We start from the raw sequence: 25,454 nt of genomic DNA on the forward strand, positions 1-25,454 counted from the left end.
TGAATCTAGGCAAAACAGGGAGATGGGATGTTGGTCGGGCTTGCTGAATTTGAGGTTGAAGACGAGGGAAACGGGAGTGTGGACAGAGAGGTCAGAGAGACTTGCATGGCGAGACGGATCATAGGTGGGGGTGGCAGAGGTGAATTCCAAACATCGCAGAAACCCAAAGAAGGCCAGGAGGGAAGATGGATTCAAGGGTAGCGTTGACGAAGAGGGATAAGTATCCTGTGCGATGGGTTTGGAAGAGGTCTGAAGTGAGGGTTAGCCGTTTTGATGGAAGTTGCATCTGCCTTGGGTTGGTAGTAGATCATGGTGGGTCAAATGCACTAGAAGAGGATAGACAGAGAGCATCAGCAAAACGGAGCATGGAAGCACATATGAGGGGAGGAGGGAGTGCAGCGGCGGCAGCGGCTGGCGCTCTCCGCAGTACAGATGACAGATCAACTGAAGAGCAGAGCTCTTCTACACACCACAGCCGCAGGGCTCCCACTGCAGTTCCGAGAAAACCCACACACGCTAATATGCTGAGAGCACATCAGAGAAACAGCCAGACGACAAGACGAGAAGAGTGATCAGACGAACACAGACAGGAGGTGAGAAGAATTGGACGAGCTACTCTGATTTTCTCATTTTGTTGGACACGTGGAACTTTCAGTGCACAAGGATCTTCACGTTCTCCTCCTGGAGTCATTTAATAATTGATCTTCTGCCTCATCTTTGTCTGTCGAACACAACTTTGCCTTTTAAAAGTTTGAGACACAGGTCTGCGTTTTTCTTTGCTACCAACCTTTCTGCCTGTCTGGCACTCTTGCCTATAATAGTCCCGGTTCAACATAGCAGCCTCTGAACTTTAACAAAGCCTGTGTGTTTGTTTGGGCGTGTGAGCATCCGTATTTGATTGAGTTAGTGAAATGTGCCTGAAAGTGAAGTAGTGACCGAGTTAACAGGTACTCTGTGGAAGTTTGTGTGAGTGAATACATATACAAACTCATTGCAACAGGGTTACAAAAAAATCTGCTGGACAAAAGCTTCATCTTGCAAAGGTTCCCTTGAAAGGAGCGTTTATGTCTAATCACAGATACTACTGAGGCATATTTTTGTTCATATTTTGCTTTTCTGGAAAGGGAAAAATCCATTCACAGCAAAGCCAAATTTCTGAAGAGACGTTAGGTCACGGTCAGACCTGTTTGGAGACATATTGGACTTACAGTGTTTCTCCAGTGAAGCCTCGGCCCCGTTTGCCCCTGCCCCATACCTCAGGATGGCTGGCTGTACCAGCCGCTGCAGACAGGCGGTGCTCAAATTAATCCAGTCACTGCAGAGACTGGTCTCAGGAACCCTCACAAAAGGTAGTATGACTTTTTAACTTAAAAATACAGTTAGGCTACTACTTTCATCTTTCACTCAAATGTTCATTACAGCTCATAACTATCTTTGTACGTAGTCATGTGTGATTCTGCATTAACATGTGTCTCATATGTATCCATATTGTGTCCAGATATTTTTTTGTTGAATGATATTTACAATGGGCGTTAAAATTCATCTCATCCATCCACATTGGGATCGTATTTCTCTTTCCCTCAATAGACTGTCAGTTTAATCAAGTAACTTACATCAAATTGCCTTGTATTGCTTGTTCCCCACTGCGTCGACTGTCCCGACAACGACAATCCATTTTTGGTAGTAGGCTACTGTATGTTACTGTCCAAGTTTCCTTTGCTTGAGCTCCCTGGTTTGATGTGCACATGAAACTCTCTGTATGTTAAAGTAGCTCCTATAGGTGGATTGAAGACAAATTACATCCACGCTTTTGTATTCAAATGTATCTCTGAGCATCTCTGGAGGTGGTTTGAATAATCAGATCTTCGATGTGTCTTGAGTGCATTTACACCTGGATTTTGTTTGCATCCGATGATAACAATCCAATCACCCTGGATCCAGCATGTTAAATAACAGGTGTAAAGAAAGGAAGCCAATGTGTCTTGAAATCTGAAAACTTGTGACACCTGTGCTAGAATGAACCAATCTGAGTTGAAAAGTTGAAGTTTAATGACCACTGGGTCGCTGAAACACATCCTCAGAATCACTTTTATTGCCACAGTATGCAAGTTACACACGAGGAATTTGTCTTAGTGTCTGTATGCAGCGTAGCGGTCACATCAATATACAGAGATAAGAAGTAGGAAGATAACTAAAGACAATCACAAAGTTGCAAGTGCAATCAAATCGAGTAAATATATACAATATGTACACGAATGGTGAAGTGTTCTGTGGATAATAAATATGAATTTACGTTGAATTTACATGAGATTTAGAGAATGAGTTAAATAGACGTTAAATAGGCAGTGGATTTACATAAATTTACAGTCGGAGTTAAATAAGAGTTTACATTGAATGTACATGAAATGAAATTTACATGAATTTACAGTCCCAGTTAAACAGGCATTAAATTAGATATGAGTTAAGTTACAGTTTTATGGGGGGGGGAGTTCAGTTGAGTTTAGGAGGAGGTAGTGAGTTTGTGTGTGTGTGTGTGGGGGGGGGGGGTTGTTGGTGAGGTCCTTGGTGGAAGGGGTTTCCGGGCCTTGTTGGTGAGGCTGATGGCGGTTGGGAAGAAGCTGGTCTTGTGGCGGGTGGTTCTGGTCTTGGCAGACCTCAGTCTCTTGTCGTGGGGGAGTGTCTTAAAGAGTTTGTGGCCAGGGTGGGAGGGGTCAGCCATGATCTTGCGAGACCGCTTCAGTGTCCTGGCTGCCATCGTGGATGGATGGCAGGTTGCATCCGATTATCTTCTCAGCGCAGCGGATGATGCGCTGAAGTCTGTTAATGTCTTTGAGATTTGATCCTTTGATGTACTGACCCAGTGGTCATTAAAATACAAAAAAGGGAGATTTTGAGTGCCTTGCTTTTGAAGATTCTGCCTTTGCACTGGCACTGGGCGTAAGATATGGCCCAATGTTTGAGTGGCAGGTGCAGCAGGGCTGTCTATAGTGCAGTGGTACCCAAATGGTGTGGCTATAGGCACACTGGTGTGCCTTGAGGCAAGTTTATTGCAAATAGCCTAAAACTATACAAAAGGTTATGAGTGAGTTTTTTTGTATATCAGTAAAAAAGTAAAAATACTTCAAGGATAACATTAAACAAGGGCAAATTCAGCCCAGGACCACGTGCGCCGTGTAGCAACCACGGGGGCAGGCTTACCTGGGATGTGGCTAGATTGGTACTGGCACGGATGGAGTGAGGGCAATTTGTTTGTTTGTTGTTTGAGGAGTTATCTAGATGTGATCTGGGTAGCGGTGTATGAATGAATACATTTTGGCCTCCTCCCTCAGCGAGTGGGAGGAGGCAGGGGAGCTGAGAGAGGCAGAAAGGCAGCGTGACAGATTATTATCTATCTATCTATCTATCTATCTATCTATCTATCTATCTATCTATCTATCTATTTATATATATATATCTCTCTATCTCTCTATCTCTACATTTGGCAATGTGGACGGTTTGTTTGTTTCAAGAATTTTGGCCGGCCACAGCTATGCAAGTTTTCCGTGTGAGGGGGCTGAAACTTTCAGGAAGTGTAAAGAGCACCCGTGCGGGTGACCCGATGGAGACGGATTTTTTTAATTAGGTAATTGCCCTAATTACCTAATGACATCAGTGATGTTATCAATGGCCCATTTAAATCAATATCATTTCCACGGGAGAAGTCAAGTACAAAGTAACATTTGCTTTAGGCAGAAAAAGTAAAATCAAATAAAAGAGGAATTTCCCAACTGTGATTGGAATGATGTTCGACCCAGACAATATAGTTCTATAAAACACTGCGCACACACACACACACACACACACACACACACACACACACACACACACACACACACACACACACACACACACACACACACACACACACACACACACACACACACACACACACACACACATGCACACACACACTGAGCAGTAAATGGTTCACAGGCAACTCTGCAACAGGCAGTTTTCCAACACTATTTTCAAGCATTTATATAGCAACAAATGTAAAAGGTGTTGAATTTGAAATGGACATAAGACTTTTTAATACTTTTTAACGGTGTTAATTTAGTCTAAATGGATTTATCAACTTTTAATAAGCTACTTTTCAAGACCCCATGGATACCCTGTAGATCAGGGGTGCCCAAATTCTTTCCCATGAAGGGCCAAAACTCAATCTGGGTGGAGGGCCAAGGGCCAAAAATAAACATTGTGGAATTACATTAAAATGTATTGTGTTTTTATAGAAAATTAACATTCTAAATCTAAAATAACATTTCAATATAATAATCTACTTTTTATCTGTTTGGTAATTGTAATAATTTGCAATTGGTTACCGGTATATATATTAAAAAAAACATCTGCATTTGTGGGGAGCTTAAACATTTAATCAGTAAACACCCAGTTAAAAACAGTTGTATTTTCCACCTTTGTAATCAAGAGAGAAATTTGACTTAATTCACAACTTGAAAAATCCTTAAGGTACTTTGAAAATCAGCTTTATTGTCCATCTTTTGTAAACAATTTGCCATCCCATGACAATTTGCAGGGATGCATAGGAGTGAACACAGTATCCGCAGCCACATTCAGACACTGTTTCACAAAGTCACCACATGAAAAAGCGTGTTTTTTTTTCAAAATCCGTGGCGGGCCTAAACAAACAGAGCGCGGGCAAACTTGGCCCGCGGGCCCCAAATTGGTCACCACTGCTGTAGATAGATAGATAGATAGATAGATAGATAGATAGATAGATAGATAGATAGATAGATAGATAGATAGATAGATAGATAGACTTCTATCTATCTTCTCTCAAGAGAAAAGGAGGAGGTTTGTTAGCTGAGACTGATCAAAAGTGAAATGGAGTTAACCAAAAGAAAATGAGAAGCTTGTTTTTTTCTTTGTAAATGAAGCACTCTGTTGTATGTTCATTTTAAACGCAGCCATTATTTTCCTTGAAATGAGAGAAGAACATTATTGTAGTATTATAGTAGGCTCGGCTAGTCTAATTAATCTACCGGTAGTTAAATATGAAAACTGCGAGCTGCGAGGGACAGACTCTGTGAGAAACTGTAGCCTATCTCATCACTCCTATTGTGACATTCTGAGGACATGAAAGGGATTGCAGCGACAACGAAATTAACGTGCTAAAAACATTGGCTGTAATGCCAGGATACACACAGAGTTAATGTCTGTAAAATGTAAATTTTGCATTGTGAGGAGGAGGTGTGTGTGTGTGTGTGTGTGTGTGTGTGTGTGTGTGTGTGTGTGTGTGTGTGTGTGTGTGTGTGTGTGTGTGTGTGTGTGTGTGTGTGTGTGTGTGTGTGTGTGTGTGTGTGTGTGTGTGTCTGTGTGTCTGTGTGTGTCTGTGGGTGAGTGTGGACATTGACTTGATCAAAACGCGAGGGGACCTAAAACGCGAGGAGACTGACACAGAGTTCATGTCTGTAAAATGTTCGTTTTGCATTGGGAGGAGGAGGAGGTGAGACAGTGACACAGAGTTCATGACACAGAGTTCATGTCTGTGTTACCGTTGGCCGAAGCAAAATAATCACGGAATAGTAAGCGTGTAGAACAGGCCAGTGTGGAGGTGTGTGTGTGAGTCAGTGTGTGCGCGGGCCAGTGTGGAGGTGTGTGTGTGTGTCAGTGTGTGCTCGTCGAAATGGATGCAGCATCCCAAGCGGGCGGGGTCCGGCCAGGGTCAGGCGTGTATTGAAACACACCACCCTTTGGGAAACGAGAGTGAAAGTCAACCAGCGTCCCCACAAGAAGAAAAGCGTCCTTTCCGTTCCAATGACTGACTGATGCCATTGAATTCCTCACGTGTTGACACACACACACACACACACACACACACACACACACACACACACACACACACACACTGTTCAGTGTGTCCCTCTTTTCAGTTCCATTAGCCACACATATTTTTTATGTTGTGACCTGTTTAAATGAGTGTGTTGCTGCTTTGATGTGGTCTCGTGGTTTGAAAGTCTGTCATCCAGCGTAAAGGTCACAATTCAACTGTTACAACCGTCAAAGTATATCCATCCACAGAGACGCGTCCAGACAAAGTGTCCTTGAGCAAAACGCTGAACCCTTGCATAAGAGTTTCAGTAACACTGAACCTTGCTTAGTAACTGTAAGTCGCTCTGGATAAGAGTTTCAGTAACGCTGAACCTTGCTTAGTAACTGTAAGTCACTCTGGATAAGAGTTTCAGTAACGCTGAACCTTGCTTAGTAACTGTAAGTCGCTCTGGATAAGAGTTTCAGTAACGCTGAACCTTAGTAACTGTAAGTCACTCTGGATAAGAGTTTCAGTAACACTGAACCTTGCTTAGTAACTGTAAGTCGCTCTGGATAAGAGTTTCAGTAACGCTGAACCTTGCTTAGTAACTGTAAGTCACTCTGCATAAGAGTTTCAGTAACGCTGAACCTTGCTTAGTAACTGTAAGTCGCTCTGGATAAGAGTTTCAGTAACGCTGAACCTTGCTTAGTAACTGTAAGTCACTCTGGATAAGAGTTCAGTAACACTGAACCTTGCTTAGTAACTGTAAGTCGCTCTGGATAAGAGTTCAGTAACACTGAACCTTGCTTAGTAACTGTAAGTCACTCTGGATAAGAGTTCAGTAACACTGAACCTTGCTTAGTAACTGTAAGTCGCTCTGGATAAGAGTTCAGTAACACTGAACCTTGCATAGTAACTGTAAGTCGCTCTGGATAAGAGTTCAGTAACACTGAACCTTGCTTAGTAACTGTAAGTCGCTCTAGATAAGAGTTTCAGTATAAAGTCTAACATAAATGCAGATTATCTTGTTAATGCAATGATGCCCATTTGTGATGCAGTTTGATATAGTGGTGCAATACACTACATTGAACATTTACATCCTCTTTCCTTAAGACAGTTTTCTAGTGTCTCTCAGGAGACACTAATGAGTTCACTCATTAGGGCATTGGGATAGATTTAATTAGGCCCCCGATCAGACAGAGCACGGATTAGCAGCCTTGCTAGGTCAAGCTTTTTCTAATAGTTTTCAATGAGAGTGAAGGGTTTTGCACACTGCTTTTGTGTTGCTGAGTGCCTTGTGTTGTTCCGCTCAATGCGCCCTGAATACCTCCAGTTGAAAAAGCTTCAACTCAGAGCAGAAAAGTGCCCGAGGTCTAGTGGTGGGACAAAATATCGATACTCACGGTATCGCGATATTTCCACTTGCGATACGTTATCGATACACTGGCACCAAGTATCGATATGTTTATTAAAAAAAATAAAATAATAATAATTTATAAACAGGCTAAAATATTATGCTGTGTGTGGTAGTTGAAACATAGTTTCAAGTTGACGTTTATTTATGTTTGTAGTTGAAACAAAAACATAAATACTGTAGACTACATGAATGGAAATGTTTGATCATTAATATCTACTTTTAGAAATGATATAGGTAGGTAGGTTATATAGGTTTTCTTGTTTTAATAATAATAATAATAAAAAGACTTAATGTGTAACTTTTCCTCCGTGGTATCGAGAATGGTATGAGTGAGTGAGTGAACTCTGAGAGAGTTCATGTCAATTCTGCTAATTAATACATAATACCTGCTTCTTGCCTTTTAGGGGTATTTTTTTCTCTTCAGTTACACAGATATCGTGATGTATCGTAGGTTAAATTTCTTCCAATATATCGATTATCGCAGAATCGCTGTATCGTGATAATATCGTTATCGAGGGCCAAGTATCGTGACCATATCGTATCGTGAGTTACTCCACGATTCCCACCCCTACCGAGGTCATGTGCTTTTTTCAGATGAATTGAGAGGTTAGGTTAGGCTAAGGACAGTGATTTGGTGGTCGCCTAGTAACAAAACACACACACACACACACACACACACACACACAGGTTGCCAATGCCTAGTAACAAAACACACACACATACAGGTTGCCTAGTAACAAAACACACACACATACAGGTTGCCTAGTAACAAAACACACACACACACACGCAAAGAAAAGAAAATGCAGCAAGCTGCTCTTTTTTTACACTGTTCTCGGTCTGATCTGGGCCTTGTACCGCATTCATGACAACTCGGACCGCCGTAAGTTTCAGCATGGAACCTCCGCCTCATGCACATGCACATCCCGCTCGGGGGTCAAACCAAACACAGGCTATAGGTTGCTATAGCTAGCAACCCATGTTCAGTTAGCATTGTAGCTACCTACTAGCTAACAATGCTAACTGAACATGCTGAATGCTGAATTTCACATATTGCTCTAATCAGAGCAAAACATAGACAACACAAACACATATTAATGTTAACATTAGATAATTAAGACATCAAATTTGTGTTAAAACTTTAACAAACGTCTTTATATTAACTCATTGAGTGCCAGCCACTTTTGGAGAACGGACGCTCCCAGTGCCAGAGTTTCAGAGCGTTTTCAGTGATTTCTCGAGGCCCACAGAATATTGTGTGATATTACTATGTAAACACTGAACACGCCCAAAGAACGATGAGAGTCTATTGTATCATCAGCAAAAAAAAGTTTATTGATATCATTTTCCGTTCTTTAGTTATCAGCCGGAGAAGATAGGTTGATTTCAGCAAAAACAGACGTTTCAGACTAGAAGCTGAGATAATCAGCCTTTTGTGAAATGAAACATTTCAAGCACATCACTGACTCTGAAGCTAATATTTTCTGATGTAGTGACACCTCAAAAATAATTTCCTTCAATAAAAGAGCGAAAACAAAGGAATTTTGTTTGGCAAAATAATATTTTTTAGCTGCAACCAGCAGCACTTTCTTGCTGGTTGCAAGAAAGTGTAGGGTCTGCTGCGCAGACCCTACACTTTCTTGCTGGTCTTGATTTACTGCTGGTGGGCATCAGATATTCTAGCTTGTGTTTGCCAACCAATCTGTCCATCGAGCCTGCTGTCTGGGTCGGTGTTGTATGCTGCCCTGCATGCCCCACCCCCCTCTACTGCAAACCCCTCCTCCGTGGGTGTGTCTCTGGTGGCTCTGGTGGCTCTCTGCTGCGGTTTGCTCTGCACTGAAAACCCAGCTTTTTCACAGCGTTCCGCGTGTATTTGTCACCGGCTCCCAGCGCTTCCAACTGAGAATAATAACAACTCCACAACTAATCATATGGAGGGGCTATCGCAGCGGACACGGAGGGGCTCAATTGTGGCAGCAGATTCGCTGCTGCAGGCACAGCTAACGTTATGCTTCATGCATATCGATGCATACCGATGCGGTTTCCGTGTCCCCACGGCTGCTTCTCTGTTTTTTTCCTCACCTTTCTCTAATCTGGAGAGCACTGTCGCCACCTAATGGGTCCGTAAAATAGCTTTTACACATTCAACATCCACCATACTTTCACAGGAGATGCATCTGGCTTTGATCCACGTCCCACCGTCAAAAAACGCATTTGACGCCGATCGACGTCATTGGCACTCTACGTTACTATTCGATTTGACGGCGATCGACGTCATTGGCACTCAATGAGTTAACGATACAAGTCACCATTTTGATGTGGCTATGATGTTAACTCGGACAAAGCGGGGCTCTGGATGATACCCGAATTTCCGATCTGTAGTTCCGACCTGGACGACCGTTCAATTCACTTTTTACAGGTCGGAACCCATTCAGCATTAGTCTGCTGTTATAGGAGGAAGAACTATGCCTCAAAAGAGGAGAAAACTTCAGCTGTCAATAATAATGTTCAAATCTGTGAGAAATAAGCCGAGAAGCAAAAGTTTGGAAAAAAGTTTTGATGAGCTATTTCAAAGCAAATGCAGATTTTTGACTGGATATCAAAGTCATATTGAATTCATATTTTGTTTTACCACCCCCTCCCATTTCAGCAGTATGTTTAATTAACAATAAGGTTAGCTTCAGAGTCCAGACACATTAACTATCATATGTGCACACACAGACATATGAATGGATATACTGCTCCTGTAATGCCAGAATGTCTGTCTGTCTGTCTCTGTCTGTCTGTCTGTCTGTCTGTCTGTCTGTCTGTCTGTCTATCTCTAGATATGTATGCCCATTTTCTCAATATGCCTTCACAATTGCCTTTATTGTTGTTAAAATGACACTGAATACTACTCTTTCAACTGAAATTATTATTGTTTTTTTAAAAACATAAATACTAAAGGGCCCAATAAAAGGGTTAGGGTTAGGGTTAGGGTTAGGGTTAGGGTTAGGGTTAGGGTTAGGGTTAGGGTTAGGGACATCATTTGATCTCAAAGCTCAATGACTCATTAACCAAAAAGTGTTCAAATATAGCGGAATTTATCCCATCCTTGATTCACATAGGGATGAAACGATAACCAGTTTAATGATAAACCGTGATAAAACTCCTCACGGTAACCCTATGTTTCAAATTTTCATTGTTGGTGAAATGATTTCAGTGAGTGTATCAGTACTTTTTGGGTCTTTGTTTCCAATATAAAACTTGATGAAATGATTTTAGTGAGTGTATCAGTACTTTTTGAACATTTTCAGCACATTTTAACAATACCGTCTTAATACTGATAAGCGTGATAATTTAGGGGCATGATCTGGGTCACTCTATCAGCTTCAGGAGCTGAATGATGAGACATTCATTGCTGCATCCTCTGTACACTCCCCTTAGGCAACAGCAGCACTACACTGTCTTCTCCATCATCCTGTTACAACTATCTGACTCTGCTTCTCTTCCTCCTCCCCTTGTTTTGTCAGTATCCTCATTCCTTTCTCGCACCTTGGCAGCGCTTTACATGCTGAGTCATCACGTCTCAATAATACAGTTGCAATTCAGTCACGATAGATAAAACATGTTGTAGTTGATGTCCCTCAGCTCTGCTCTCACTCAAGATTTAAGATTAAATAAATGTATTGCCATGTCAACATAGTTAATAGGAATTTGTCTTGGTTCACTCTCAGACAAAGACAGTACAGCAGCACACAATCTATAGCCTACAAACAATAAACATTAGTCACAAGACAAAAACATTCAGGAACAGCAGCAGCATCGTATTGAGCAGAAAGTGCATACAGTTTGTGCTATAGCCTACTGTAGTGTACATGTAGGTCAAACATAATGAATTCAGATGTCTTATGGCTTGGAGGTAGGCGCCATCTCTGAAGCAAGATGTTTTGCTCTTAATGCTTCTGTATCTCCTGCCTGATGGGAGGAGATTGAAGAGGTAGTGTGCCGGATGAGAGAGCGGTCTGCTATGATTTTATTAGCCTTCCTGATTATTCTTGTGGACTAAAGTGATGTCAGTGAGGGGAAGACAGCCGGTGATTTTAGATGCTCGGCGTACTGCTCTTTCCAGCCAAGTCTTGTCCTGAGTGGTTGTGTGACCAAACCAGACAAGCATGGAGAAAGTGTGTAGCTACACTCTCAATAGCAGACCTGTAGAATACACTCTCACAAATGATGAAAAACTATGGGTCCTACTGTATGTATAAAACTTTATGTAGAGAAAACTCAAAACCTGCAAACACGTTTCTTTTACGAAATGCAGAAAAGCCGACAGACATTTTGTGTCGTTGATCTAATAATGTGAAGATTATTCAACAAACATTCTCAATGAATATACTGAGAATAATACTTTTATGATAATAATAATTACTTTTATACTTTTATAACTATTATGTTTTATTTAAATGTGATGCGCACACACACTCGTCAAAGGTTAAAGTATTTAGCTAAACCAAACCAGCTCCCCGTCTTATCAGACATGCGCAATAACACCATACTCTAATAATTCCTCAGGATTTGAACAACACTGAGCTGCATGGACCTGGACCTGTCTGCCTTGACAGTTATTTAGCTTTTCTATATGGGCTTTCCAGCCAGCAGTTTTGGGATATGGTACTATAAGCTGTTTATGAGCACATTCTTGGCCATGCATTGATTTCTTCGAGGGCATTTCTGGTCCTAGTTTTTTACTGTCTACTTTCTGCCTGCATGGGTTGGCAATCTAGGTCATGGCTATGCGGTCAGATTTCTTTCTCCCCACCGCCTCACCTTCCTTCACTGTAGTGTCTGAAAACTGAATTTAAAAACTGTTACTGTAGCTGTGCACTATCCACTGTGTTATAAAGCAAATGTCAACACTGTCCAAAAACGCAATGCATGGATTCATGGTAACACAGTTTGGCAATGCTGAACTTGGGACTCACTTGTTTAAGAGACTAGGATGATGCAGATGTTGAAAGAAATGTATCATAACATTCAAGAAAAACTAGGTTTTCACTCTACACGTAGTAAATTGTCTAAATGATTACAACATGCTGTCTCGTCGCAATCCTACATTTTCAACTATGAAATGTTTGGGTGTTGTTTTTTTACATGATCTGAGAAGACGCGTTTTAGTTCATTCAAACATTCACTGTTGAGTTTCATATTACTTTAACATTAGTACATGGATGTGTGTGTCCACAGTCTGCACACATTGTACAGTGTACACTCAGATTAATTCCTTGACCTCCTAGTCAATGTGAATACACACCAACTAATTCGGAAATGAACAAAGACCATGCAAGCAAAGATCATACAACAACTACACAGCACGAATCAGAGCCTGTATCAGAAGCAATTTCCAATCAATTTCATCTGCTATTGTTATGTAAAAAGGTGTGAAACCACTTGCTGCTAATACTCAGCGGGATTACTATAACTAATGGTGGTGATCCATCAGACCCGTCCATTGGCTTGGCCAACATACCCATAATACCTTGCGGCCCAAAGAAGGCAGAGCTCCCGTCAGGAATGGGATCAGGTGGGAATAGAGGCCATACAACTTTTCAAATGTGTTTCATTGCATTTCTATTTTTGTTTTAAGGATGTTGGTTGTTACGGTTAGGGTTAGGCAAGTAAAACAATGGTATGGCATGGTACACTACCCGGACACCTGAAAATGGCTTCTGTTCTCCAAACACATCAAACCACAAAGTGGACCAATTTGAATTTTAACCCAACACCCAATTTTTGGAGTATGCCAATGAAGGATTGTACAGCACATCAACTACCGCCACAGTTTATTCAGTATGTCCTCTTAACAATCACCATAGCTTCTCAGGATGTTCACGAACAGCATTTCAGTGGCTTCAGTGTCCAGTGAAACCTTCTGGTCCGCTCGGCAAGGTGACTGTGCGCGGGTGTGTGCCTCCAGACCTGCCCTCACTACAACAGATTATATATAGCCAGTAATCACTAAATGACTGCAGCTGTGACTGCTGAGGCAGCAGAGCCACACCTGAGTCTGCGTTCAGCTGACGCACCAGCCACACCCGCTGCCACAGGGGATACAGGACAGAGCGTAGGACATGGACATGAAAACGCCTTTCACAACATAGATACATCATCATTTTTTATTCCTGTGTCAAAAGATGTTGCTACTTTCAAATGTCTGCTGCCCTTACATCAAAGGTTTTATGGAATGAGAAAATATATCTAAACTAGGGATCTCGCAGGCTACGCTCGATTCCTAGGCTCCTTCAGATCGGCTGTTGTGTGGCCAATGTGACCAGCATCACTGATGCTGTCAGATTTATGACATCACTGATGATGTCACAGTGGGATTTTGATGATGTCACAGTGGGATTTATGACATCACTGATGATGTCACAGTGGGATTTATGACATCACGGATGATGTTCAAAGCAGATATAGCTGGGGAGCGATTAGCCCGCACACCCACCGGATAAAAAAAGGTTTTAGGTGCAAGGCACAAGAGTTCCTATGAAGTAGTAGAGAAGGAGGTTTCAGGGAATAGAGGTTGTCAACCCCTTAAAAAGAGGTGGCGATAGGGACCGAGCCTTATTACAAGGCGTTTTGGATCCACACACTCCAGTCAGAACACCCAAAAGGGTTAAATGAAGAATTACTGTTGGGCTGCTTCCTGTAAAAGCATTTCTCATATTGTATTCTGGAATGTTGTATTTTTGTATATTTGAAGTGTCACTTGTCACTATCTTAAATCTATAGCCTACATGGGCGCCAGTCTCCTTCCTGTCTTGTCACTTTGAAGACAACAGGACTGTTTCCTTGACTGTTTTATTATTTTAAATTTATACAAAGTCCAGTCCTTTTTATTTCTCTCCTGCTGTCACTTTGAAGACAACAGGTCGTTCTCTCGAGGCTGTGGTCTGTGCTTCTAATATGATATAATCATATATATAATTTTTTTCTATCCTTGTACTCGTATTAATGCTTGTGTACTATGCTGGGTTATATTCTATTATATCTCATCGATGCATAACGCACTTTTTGAATATACATATATATATTTTTTCTATACTAATTGATTGTACTTCCTGTCTGGCTGTATTTATACGCCCTTTTCCGCCTGACGCAGCACAACGCTGACGAAGGCTACGTGCTGAAACTTTGAAACTTTGTACTTTGAAACAGGAATAAAAAACCCTCATCACGGATGATGTCACAGTGGGATTTATGACAGTCACAGTGGGACAATCACAGTGGGACAGAGAAACAAACAGAAACAGACAGACAGAGCCCCAGCTCCCATTTATATACTGATGATGATGATGATGATGATGATGATGATGATGATGATGATGATGATGATGATGATGATATATATACTAGGCATCTTGCGTGCTATGCGTGCTCGATTCCTAGGCTCGCCCGCTGCACGGCCTCACCCGTCCTGCAGGCAGGTCCCTGATTGGCTAGTGCACTTTGAATCTCTGAAAATGCCTGCCGCAGGCCAGACGATCCCGCAGAACGAAACAAATGTGAGTTCACGTGATCGGATGGTTTACCAGGCTAGTGTGCGATGAAACGGTGTGAACAGTTTTGCTACAGTTTCCAGGTTGAACATTCATGCTTCCTCGCATGATTCAATTATTTCCGTTTAAATAAACCTTTTGCTACGTGTTGTCAGGGCTGAACTCGACCCCTATCCTGACATTGTGTGCCGGTGTGTCTCTTGGTGCGAGACAAAATCCCCAGGGAGCTGAGGAGGGGCTAGAGAGGAGGAGGGAGGCAATGGTTAAGGAAGAGGAGAGATATACAATATAGCCTACAAATACACGGTTTATCAAGCGCGCAACAGGAGTTGCAGTGAGAGCGGCAGCATGACGACAGGAGGGGGGAGTCGCTATTTACGTGAACAATATGGTGCAGTTCTGGACATTACAGTCAAACAACGTGTGTGCAGCCCGGACGTCAAACTGTTAACAGTACAGTAAGGGTGCTTTCTCACTGGCGCCACTACCGTCCCCGAGCACACTTGTCCCCAAATTGACCCCAGTTTCGGAACGTATGATGAGGGTGAATGTTGCGTTCCGTCCGAACGCGCAACGGGGAACCGTGACAAGACAGGATCCATTTGAAAAGGTGGTCTGGGGAACGCTTTGGCGTGCCCGGGAACAGAACACTTGCGAATGTGAACGCCAACCGTTCTGAACCACATAGACAACACACGGGCGAGGATACACTCCAGGCGTAGTTGATGATGCAAGAGCACTCATGTACTGTTCCCGAGCGCGGAAGAAATGTTGTAATGTGAAAGCTGACCAGCGGGGGAGAGGGGAGGAGGGCAATCGTGCCCGGGCACGGAACGGAATGAAAGCAATCGTTCCCAGTGAGAAAGCAGCCTAACTCTCCGATCATATTACAGTAGTTGCCCAGAGACGTTTCCCAAGCCATTAATAAAGCCAATCATATATGATTGTATTGACATTCCTCATGTGTCACGGCTTGCTGTCATCAACTCAGTGACCAAGACTACTTTTTTGTGGGCGATTAGTCGACGTCGACCAGACTTTATTGGTCGAAAGGTCAACTTGAGAAAATCTGGATTCATGCAACCCCTATTGGTCACAAATTATTGGTCACATTTCTGAATAATAAAGGGATATATAAATGAATTGGATTTGACCAATGCAAAGATGTTAGAAACAATGCATCGCAATTTGATCCCAAATGAGATCAGTGCACACTTTTTAACCAGGGCACTCACATCTTATGCTGATGCAATGATGCGAATCTGTGAATCTTACCACCCCTACTTACTATACTGAAGGCATGCTTGTGGGTGCGAGTTCAGGTGGGAGTTCAAGTTCAAGGCCTAAATGCGGAAATTTGGCTTAGCACTGTACACACACACTAATCAAAATACAGAGACATACAAGGCACATTCAAGCAGAAGAATTTAAAAAGTTGATCCTTTATGATTCCTTTATGACTAAGGCCTTGGCCACACTGATCCGTCAGAAAATGGACAGAATTATTGAACGGACAGATGTCTGTCCGATGAGAACTGAGTCTACGTCAAACCCCTCGCCGAAAGCGCCGGGGCTGCTCCGCGGCCGGCGAGCCTGCCTGCGCAGCCTGCGTGCAGCTCCTTGGAAATGTGACTCGATGCAAATGACATGAACCGCGTGAGTATAATATAATGTAGATCATGTGCAGATAACTGGAGAGAAGTATATGCACTACATTCTCCCCTTGGACTAACTTCTAGTCACTGAAATCCTAGTGAAATCACACAATTTTACTCATTTTGCTGGGGAATCCCTTATAGCCTCGTTCACCGCCTCGGCCATCTTCTTTGAAAAGTTGAAACAAATCTCGGAACGCCTCCTCTCGAGACCTCGACTCTGATTGGCTAAATGGACAGTGACTATCCGACCATCCGACCCTCCGATACGTCCGTCCAGAAAAAGTTCATCCCTCTTCAACTTTCTGTCCATCAAAACGTATGCAAATTTTCTGGATACGTACGCTTCTGAGTGCTCCACGGACAGTCGGACAGTTGTCATTGAAAATGAATGGAAGTGAACAGAGAAATGAACGCACACGGACAGACACCACGGATCAGTGTGGCCAAGGCCTAAGCAGGTTTACTGCAGGTGAGATAAATGAGATAAGTCTTTGATTTAGGCTGCGGTTGCCTGAAGCTTCTGATTCTGCCCAATCTCATGAGTCATGATTGCGTCCCAAGAGATGCAATGGTTAAGTATGCATCTCTTTCAATTCAATAGAGGGGAAGACGCATGCTATATCATATGCATGGATAAAAGCCATGCAAACACACACACACACACACACACACACACACACACATCACATGCATGGATACAGGCATGCAAACACACACATATATGCATGCTATATCATATGCATGGATACAGGCATGCAAACACACACACACACAAATTCGTCTTCACACAGGCAGGCACGCTAGGTAAACTGAACATGTCACATGAGTCCCCTACACACGACACAATCATCTCCAAATAATGGTGAAGTTGATTTTGTCTTCTTAGATACTTTTCATAGCCTTCAACAAACAAACAAAAATACATGTGTGGATGTAAACATATTTCTCCTCACTCAGACTTTGCATACTCCAAGTATCCATGCTTCTTCTCAAACAGCAAAACATGAAATTGTGCCACACATGAACAAGCTTAAGGTCCACAACTCACAACAACAAATTCCAACCCTTTTTCCAAGATCTTTTGGGCATTTGTTTCCTTTGGATATAGGACACAGTAGAGAGAGACAGGAAATATTGGGGGGAAAGCTGGGATGCATGTGGCAGGTGTCCAAGGTCAGAATCAAACTCAGGATGTTGCGGTTGCATGGTCACTTTTTCAGCCAAGCCACCATTAGTTTAAATGTTGCCAACAGTGAGTGAATGCAAGTGAGGTTCACTTTGAATGCAGAGCAAAGAGGTTACTAGTTTGAAGCATTAGTTAGAGCCATAAATGGTGAGATGGTAAGAAATGATGGCATCAGTCGTCAAGGGACATTTTGAGCATCATTAGGCCCAGAAAATCATTAGACACAATCATACTATCAGAGTTACATACATATACATGTTCTCAGGCAATCATTGCTTCCCCAAGAGTGCCAAAGCATTTTATAGCATAATAATAATAATTTCTTATGAATTCCTTATGTCATATTTTCTGCCATATTTTAACAACCATTTTGTCTTAACTCATTGAGTGCCAATGACGACTATAGTCGTCAATTCAAATAGTAACGTTCAGTGCCAATGACGACTAAAGTCGTCAATTGCGTTTTTTGATGGTGGGACGTGGATCAAAGCCTGATCCATCTCCTGTGAAAGTATGGTGGATGTTGAATGTGTAAAAGCTATTTTACAGACTCATTAGGTGGCGACAGTGCTCTCCAGATTACAGAAAGGCGAGGAAAAAACAGAGAAGAAGTCATGGGGAAACGGAAATCGCATCTGTATGCATCGATATGCATGAAGCATAACGTTAGCTGTGCCTGCAGCAGCCAATCTGCTGCCACAATTGAGCCCCTCTGTGTCCGCTGCGATAGCCCATCCGCATGATTAGTTGTGGAGTTGTTATTATTCTCAACTGGAAGAATGGGAGCCGGTGACAAATACACGCAGAACGCTGTAAAAAAGCTGGATGTAGCGCACTTTTCAGTACAGAGCAAACGCAGCAGAGAGCCACCAGAGACACTCCCACGGAGGTGGGGTTTGCAGTTGAGCGGGGTGGGGCACGCAGGGCAGCATACAACACTGACCCAGACCCAGACAGCAGGACAGGATTGGCAAGCACAAGCTAGAATATCTGATGCCCACCAGCAGTAAATCAAGACCAGCAAGAAGCTGCAACCAGCAGTGCACGCAGGGGCCAGCGCTGCTGGTTGCAGCTAAAAAATATTATTTTGCCAAACAAAATTCCTTTGTTTTCACTGTTTTATTGAAGGAAATTATTTTTGAGGTGTGACTACATCAGAAAATATTAGCTTCAGAGTCAGTCATGTGCTTGAAATGCTTCATTTCACAAAAGGCTAATTATCTCAGCTTCTAATTTGAAACATCTCTTTTTGGTGAAATCAACCTATCTTCTCGGGCTCATAACTAAAGAACGGAAAATGATATCAATAAACTTTTTTTTGCTGATGATAGAAGAGAGTCTCATCGTTCTTTGGGCGTGTTCGGTGTTTACATAGTAATATCACACAATATTCTGTGGGCCTCGAGAAATCACTGAAAACGCTCTGAAACTCGCACTGGGAGCATCCGTTTTCCAAAAGTGGCTGGCACTCAATGAGTTAAGAGAGTCAGATGTTTCAACCAAAATAGTTAGCATTTTCATGTGACATTTGTTTTATTTCTGCCTAAACTTTGTGCCGTACAGAGTCAACATCTTTCCATGCACCATCTTGCCTGCAGACTCAACCAGGTCCCATCGGACACAACAGGATTGCAGGGGTGAGGACAGAAGCTGTCACTGCCACCCAGCCTCATGCCAGTTATTACATGGCCATCACATTCACTCAGCCACGTGTCCTCGAACTAAATAACCTTGCAGCAATATAGTTGGCGCACCACCTTACACAACAGATCTATGGCTCATATACAGTTCTATACCATAACTACCACAACTGTAACCATTTCAGTCCTGAATCTCATTTTTCATACGGTGAGTTACCCTTCCCAAAAGCGCTCTCTTTCTGTCGTCTCTCTCTTTCTGCTCTCTCTCTCTCTCTCTCTCTCTCTCTCTCTAGCTGTAAAAGCAGTGAAGGAGTTGACAGTGTGTATCTCTGATTTAAATTTTTAAATCACCCGACCACACTTTTATGTAACCGCCTTGCTCTATTTTTATCTCCTGCCTCCTCTCATCTCTGCATTCATTCTCTACAGTCTCATTGTTCAAGTATTTCATACCCAGAATCCCCTTGACTTTTGTTACATATATGTGGATATGGTGTGTGGGGGACAGGGGGGGGGGAGTAACAGGTTATGCCTACATTTATACACAACATGTCCCCTGTTAAACTATTGCTCCTGTTCTATTCTGTGGCAGGCCTCTGATTGTATCAAGGACGATTGTACTATGCTGCCACCTGTTGTTCAACATGTAGCACCACAAGCAATATGTTATAGCACCAGACTTGAACTGCAAACTCTCTGCCCACTTCAAAGTTCTCCCATCTCAAATAGTGAAAGACAGTAGTGAGTTTTCAGCAAGGGAAAGGTGTAGAAGCGTGATTTCTATTGGCACATAGGATAAGCAATAACCACGCCCTGTGGCGCCGGGATTGGCCAGGAGCATTGAAGCTTGGGACTAAAGCACCTGGGGTTTTTCATCTTTTAAAATAAAGATGTTTAAAAAACTATTGCTTGTTACATTTTCAGTGCTGTACCTTTTCTCTGGGTAAGAATTGAGCTTGAAATTAACGATATGATACATTATATTATGAGCTATGAACATGAACACAACACCGTTTATATTATTGCATGTTTTTGTAGATTGTGTAGGCCTACATTGTGTAGATTACAATTATTATGCATATTATTATTATTACTATGCTAAGGAAGGTAGGTGACCATAATTAATTTCAATGTCCGCTCTCAATGTCCGCTCTCGAAATCGCTGTCCGTTCTCAAGAGCTATTCAGTTGGTTCATGAAATCGCTGGGCTGCGTGCCCGCCAGTGTTGCTCCTGGCCAATCCCGGCGCCACAGGGCGTGGTTATTGCTTATCCTATGTGTGAATAGAAATCACGCAGTGTAGAAAGTAGTGTCAAAAGTGTCATTAGGCCCGTTTACAGCAGTCTATGTGTCAGCTGACTCACATCAAAGTCATACTACAAAGAATACAGGCCCCAGATGAATCAAAGTGTCTTAGGTGTTAATGCTTTACCTTTGTAGATTTAGGTTATTTTTATTGTACTTTTATTGTACTTAAAAAAAGACAAACCAGTCCTCCTTTATTGGCCAAACAGAAGATTAATGGAAAAGGGTCTCACTTCTTTTATGCTCACAGTTCCCTCTGTTATGACAACTCAGAAACTTTTTCAACTTTTGAGTTCCTTTTTCATTCACACTTCAATCGTTATTTAGAGCTCAACTCCTTAGCTGTGTAATATATTGTGCTTGATTCTGATTATTTGAGTCAAACAAAAAATTAGTGCATTTAGAAATGTTCACTTTTAGCACATGGGTAAAAAAAAGTGTGGGGAGGCATACTATTTTGGGCATTTGTATATCCATAATTCATATACTCAAGGGGGCTTTCTACAATTTCATACATTAATTGATCCTGTACCCCTGTTTTCACACGGTCTAACCCATGGCTGCCATCTCTGACAGAACTAGATCTAATATATGGAGTGTGCAGAGATAGGAAGTATTCAGGATGGGAGCTCATATGTAGCCTAATCAAACAAGAGAACCACTGCTAGCACTCAGCACAAGAGGAGAATGAAGACAATGACAACTTTTTTCTTGCATGTGGGATGCATGTGCCGCGTGCCCAAACAGCCAAAGTAGTAGAGTAGAAATTTAAGCTGCTCCTATATTGACAAATTGTGATATTGTAAGTCGCATTGGACAAAAGCTCTGCTAAATGACGTAATGTAATGTTAATGTAATATATGATGTCATTGCGCTGGGCGTGTCAGGGGCAAGGCCTCCGCAACTGCGTACCTGAAGATTTTTCTAGCAGCGCGCCCCGCTGCAACGCTTCATTCCAAACATGGATGCTTTCGAGGGAAGGCTGGCTGAGCAAGTCCACCTCTACAGGCCCTTCGAGACCACAAAAACCAAGAGATGATCCAGAACTTGTGGCGAGAAATCCCCAGCACGCTGGGACAAGACGAACAATAAAGTGGAAAAATGCCAGGGACCACTTTGTTAAAGCTAAAAAAGCTCAGCAGAAAATGAGTTGGGCATAAAAATCCTTCCTCCTGTTCTTGTGGAGCTGGGATGGCTGTCAAAATTCAGACAACTTCGTCTTACTGAGAATAACTTCGAGGTAAGCAATATTACACAAATGTAAGCAACAGTAAACAATGTTTTATTATTTGGTCGTATCTCAGCTGTTGACTAGGCCTGGCGGTACTGTCTCTATAGCACGTTTTCTTGTAACGTCAGGAAGACCACACAACAAAACAGGAGAATTATTAAGTTTTTGAGGTGGTAAAGCTGGACACAAGTGCAATGAATAATGTTAATGAATGCACTTGCACTGGGAGTTACAGCAATCCAAGATGGCCGCGTGAGTCCTTTGTTCCCCCTCTGTCTCTACAAACTTTTTGAATAACTCGTGATATACAGATCAAGTTGGATCAATTTTCATCAAGTTGTATTGTAGAAACCTGAGTGGTTATTGTGAGGTGAAATCGGCTCAATTTGAGGGAGATATGCCGACCGACAGCACGAGAAGTAAAAATGACCCCGCCGATGCTGCAGCGGTAATGAATGAACTGAAGTTGCTTAATGCAAAAATAGACCGCATGCAGAATACTATGGAAAAGCAAGTAAGCACGAAAATTGATCGTCTGCGTGTTTCCCTGGAGAAGATGATTACAGAGAACCAGGAAGACCTGAAAAGGGAGCTTGAAAAAACAGCGAAGGAAATGCACTCAAATCTGGATCTTGAAGTCGGCATTCTGTGTTCCAGAATGGAAAATATCGAGTTGAAGATAGCTGAAAAAGGCATGCAGAAGAAAAGATTTGAGCCAGATATCTCGCTAATAATAGTGGGGCTTCCGCAAACGGACGATGAAGATTTAATGGATAAAGTGACAGACCTGTTCCGGGAAGGTCTCAACTGTGACCCAATGCCCGACCCAGTCGCCGTGGAACGTATGCGGACGAGAGGTGGACGCCAACCGGGGCTGGTTAAAGTGGAATTACGGTCGGTTCAGGAGAAAGTGGCTGTGCTCCGCAGGAAATCGAAGCTTAAGAACAACGAACGCTTCCAGAGAGTATACGTGTCATCGGCAAAATCGCATACAGAACGGCTGTTGGATTTAAATTTCAGAACTCTCCTTAGAGAAATTCCAGCCGGGAAGGACTTTTACATGGCTGGGAATGGTCGTCTGGTTAAACGGGCTCCCGTGGGAGCCGCTGTAACAGGTGACAGGTCGCTGGCGGATTGAGGAGAACTTGCCCAGCCTGTAAGGGAACAGTTTCGTTTAGCTCACTGGAATGTTAATGGTTGGACTTCAACAAACGGTAAACTCCGAACACTGCTGCTTCTGTCCTTAAACCCAGATTTCATTTCTTTGAACGAGACTCATTTATCCAGTGATTCACTTGAGTTTGAAGGATTTACATGGTTTGGTCATAATCGTATTGCCCATAGGAGAGCTGTTAAAGCCTCCGGTGGCGTTGGTATTTTTGTTAAGAACACTGTTTTTGACCAGTTTTCTGCACATTGAGTGCCACAGCGCTTCAGTAAAATTGTCTGCAGCCTGTGCCAGATTCACTTCCATTCAGTTGAAAACAGCTATAGAATTTTTTCTATTAGGGCTATATTGACAGGGCTGGACTTGACTGAAACATTGAACACTCCTGCTTCTTCCAAAGAAGAAATTTTGTTTCTAGACAGTTCCATTATGAAATGACACCCTCTGAAAAAAGTGCACTTTCAAGGGTTTTCTGTCGTTTTTTTTTACTTTCCAAGATATAGTCACTTTTATGAATACCTTTTGCACTCTAATTTCGAGCACATTCACTGACTCTGGCTGGTGTTTTCTGATGTGGTGGCGTGGTGTGGTTTCTGTGCAGCCTGCGTGCCCCCCCCCCCTCTCCACCTCTGAGCTGCGGGCTCCTCCCCACATGCACAGAGTTTGTTTTCTCACAGACTCCGTTTTTGCCCTGGACGAATCCCAGCGCGCATCAAGGAAATGCCAAACGCGACTGAACGAAAAGGCTTGGCCGTTCGGCTTCGGCTGCTGGCTTTCTGGCAGGGAATCGTGTGGAGATAGATAGAAGCATAAGAGCTCAGTTGTGAGCGCGGATGCAGCCGAGCCCACTCTCCGCTGCAGACAGAGCAATCTGTACGGCTCTGGCTGAAGCATGCATCGGTTTCCTCTTTGATCACGTCTTTCCCTGCTGTCTCCTGTACAAAGTAAAGGATCTGAGGTGGGTGGCGCAGCTTCCGTGTCGATGTTTAAGGTGGCGCCGTGTGATCCCTTGAAGGGATTCATGCTCACTGGCTAGGTACGACCTTAAACAGCAGAATTATGGAATAATATGAATTATGATTTTAGGACGTGCACAGACGTCCTTGGCACTGAACGTTACTTTTTTTTAGGACGTGCACAGACGTCCTTGGCACTCAATGTGTTAATATTGTGGATAAAACTTATGATGGAATTCTCTGTTTACGTTTTGAACACAGGAGGTCTCAATATTCTTTTATCATAATCTCCTGCTATTTGTCCCCAGAAACCTCAACATGGGGTTCGGAATGCAGATTTTTTTCTTTAGTCATTTATTGGCTGAAAAGTCTGAAAACATGAGCTTTTCAGAAGGAAGAAAAGTACTGGCAGAGTCTGCAGGAAGAGCGTTAGGCTCTGTGATGAGTAAAATGAAACCATGTCCTGACCTTGGCTTCTCAACATTTTCTAAACTTTATGATTCAATGGTTGGTTCTATTTTATTTTATGTTGCAGGAGTGTGGGGTTTTGAGGATGCGTCTGACTGTAATACTATCCAGAGTCGAGCTATGAGATGCTTTCTTGGAGTGCATAAATACACTGCGAAGGTGGCTGTTGAAGGGGATATGGGATGGGAATCATGTCTTGTTAAGCAGAGAGGTGAAATGGCTCGTTTGTGGAACCGCCTTGTCCAGTTGCCAGAGGATAGGGTGACCAAAAAGATCTTTAATTGGGACAGAGCACATAGTTATCCTTGGTCAAGAGAGGTATCTGCAATATTTTCATTTTGTGATTTACATATGATTTTTATGAATAATCTACAGTGTAATGTGAGTATAGTCAAACAACAACTGTTTCAGATTCAAAAGGAACAATGGATGGAGGAGATTTGGAAGAAACCAAAGCTCAGAAATTATGTCCAAATTAAAGAAGATTATTTTACTGAACCATATCTAATGTCAAATCTAAAAAGAGGACAGAGGTCTTTATGTGCTCAGTTAAGAAGCGGTACCCTACCACTGGCAATTGAGGTAGGTAGATATACATGTGTTCCTGAAGAGTTGCGTTTATGTGTTTTTTGTGATCTTGGTGTTGTGGAGGATGAATTTCATTTTGTGTTTCATTGTCCCATATACAATGATTTGAGAAATCCTTTATTTGAGAAAATCCAGTTGAAGAATCCCGATTTGTTTTAGCTGTCAGAAGGTCATATGTTGAGTTGGCTTTTTGATAAGGAAATTTTTGTTTTAGCCAGATTTATAGAAAATGCCTGGCGACTAAGACAGGGAACATTGTACCCAATATAATTGATTTTTTGGAAAGTGAATGTTTCAATGAAATGCCCTCTCCTTTCTTTTCCTTTCTTTTCTTGATTCTGTATAAAGGTATATTATGATTTGTTGTGTAGCCATCTTGGCGATTGTAATTATGATATAGTGTCTTGTAAGCCCATATGGGCTGGGCACCCAGGTGCATGACACTTAAATAAAAATATCAATCAATCAATCAATCAATGCACTGACTGGAA

General features: G+C 42.4%; 1 protein-coding gene across 1 annotated transcript in view; it reads left to right on the forward strand.

The window, feature by feature from the left end:
• Positions 1-1,261: 1,261 nt before the first annotated feature.
• kcnip1b (Kv channel interacting protein 1 b) overlaps positions 1,262-25,454 on the forward strand; it is a gene marked incomplete at both ends in the record, with an annotated part of 50,191 nt that continues 25,998 nt past the window's right edge. Inside the window, one exon of the mRNA XM_083651940.1 lies at positions 1,262-1,349. Within this exon, the coding sequence (XP_083508066.1) occupies positions 1,262-1,349 (88 nt within the window). The remainder of the gene's footprint in view (positions 1,350-25,454) is intronic.

Source organism: Poromitra crassiceps (genome assembly GCF_964638095.1).
Source record: "Poromitra crassiceps genome assembly, chromosome: 1".
Taxonomy (NCBI): Eukaryota; Metazoa; Chordata; class Actinopteri; order Beryciformes; family Melamphaidae; genus Poromitra; species Poromitra crassiceps.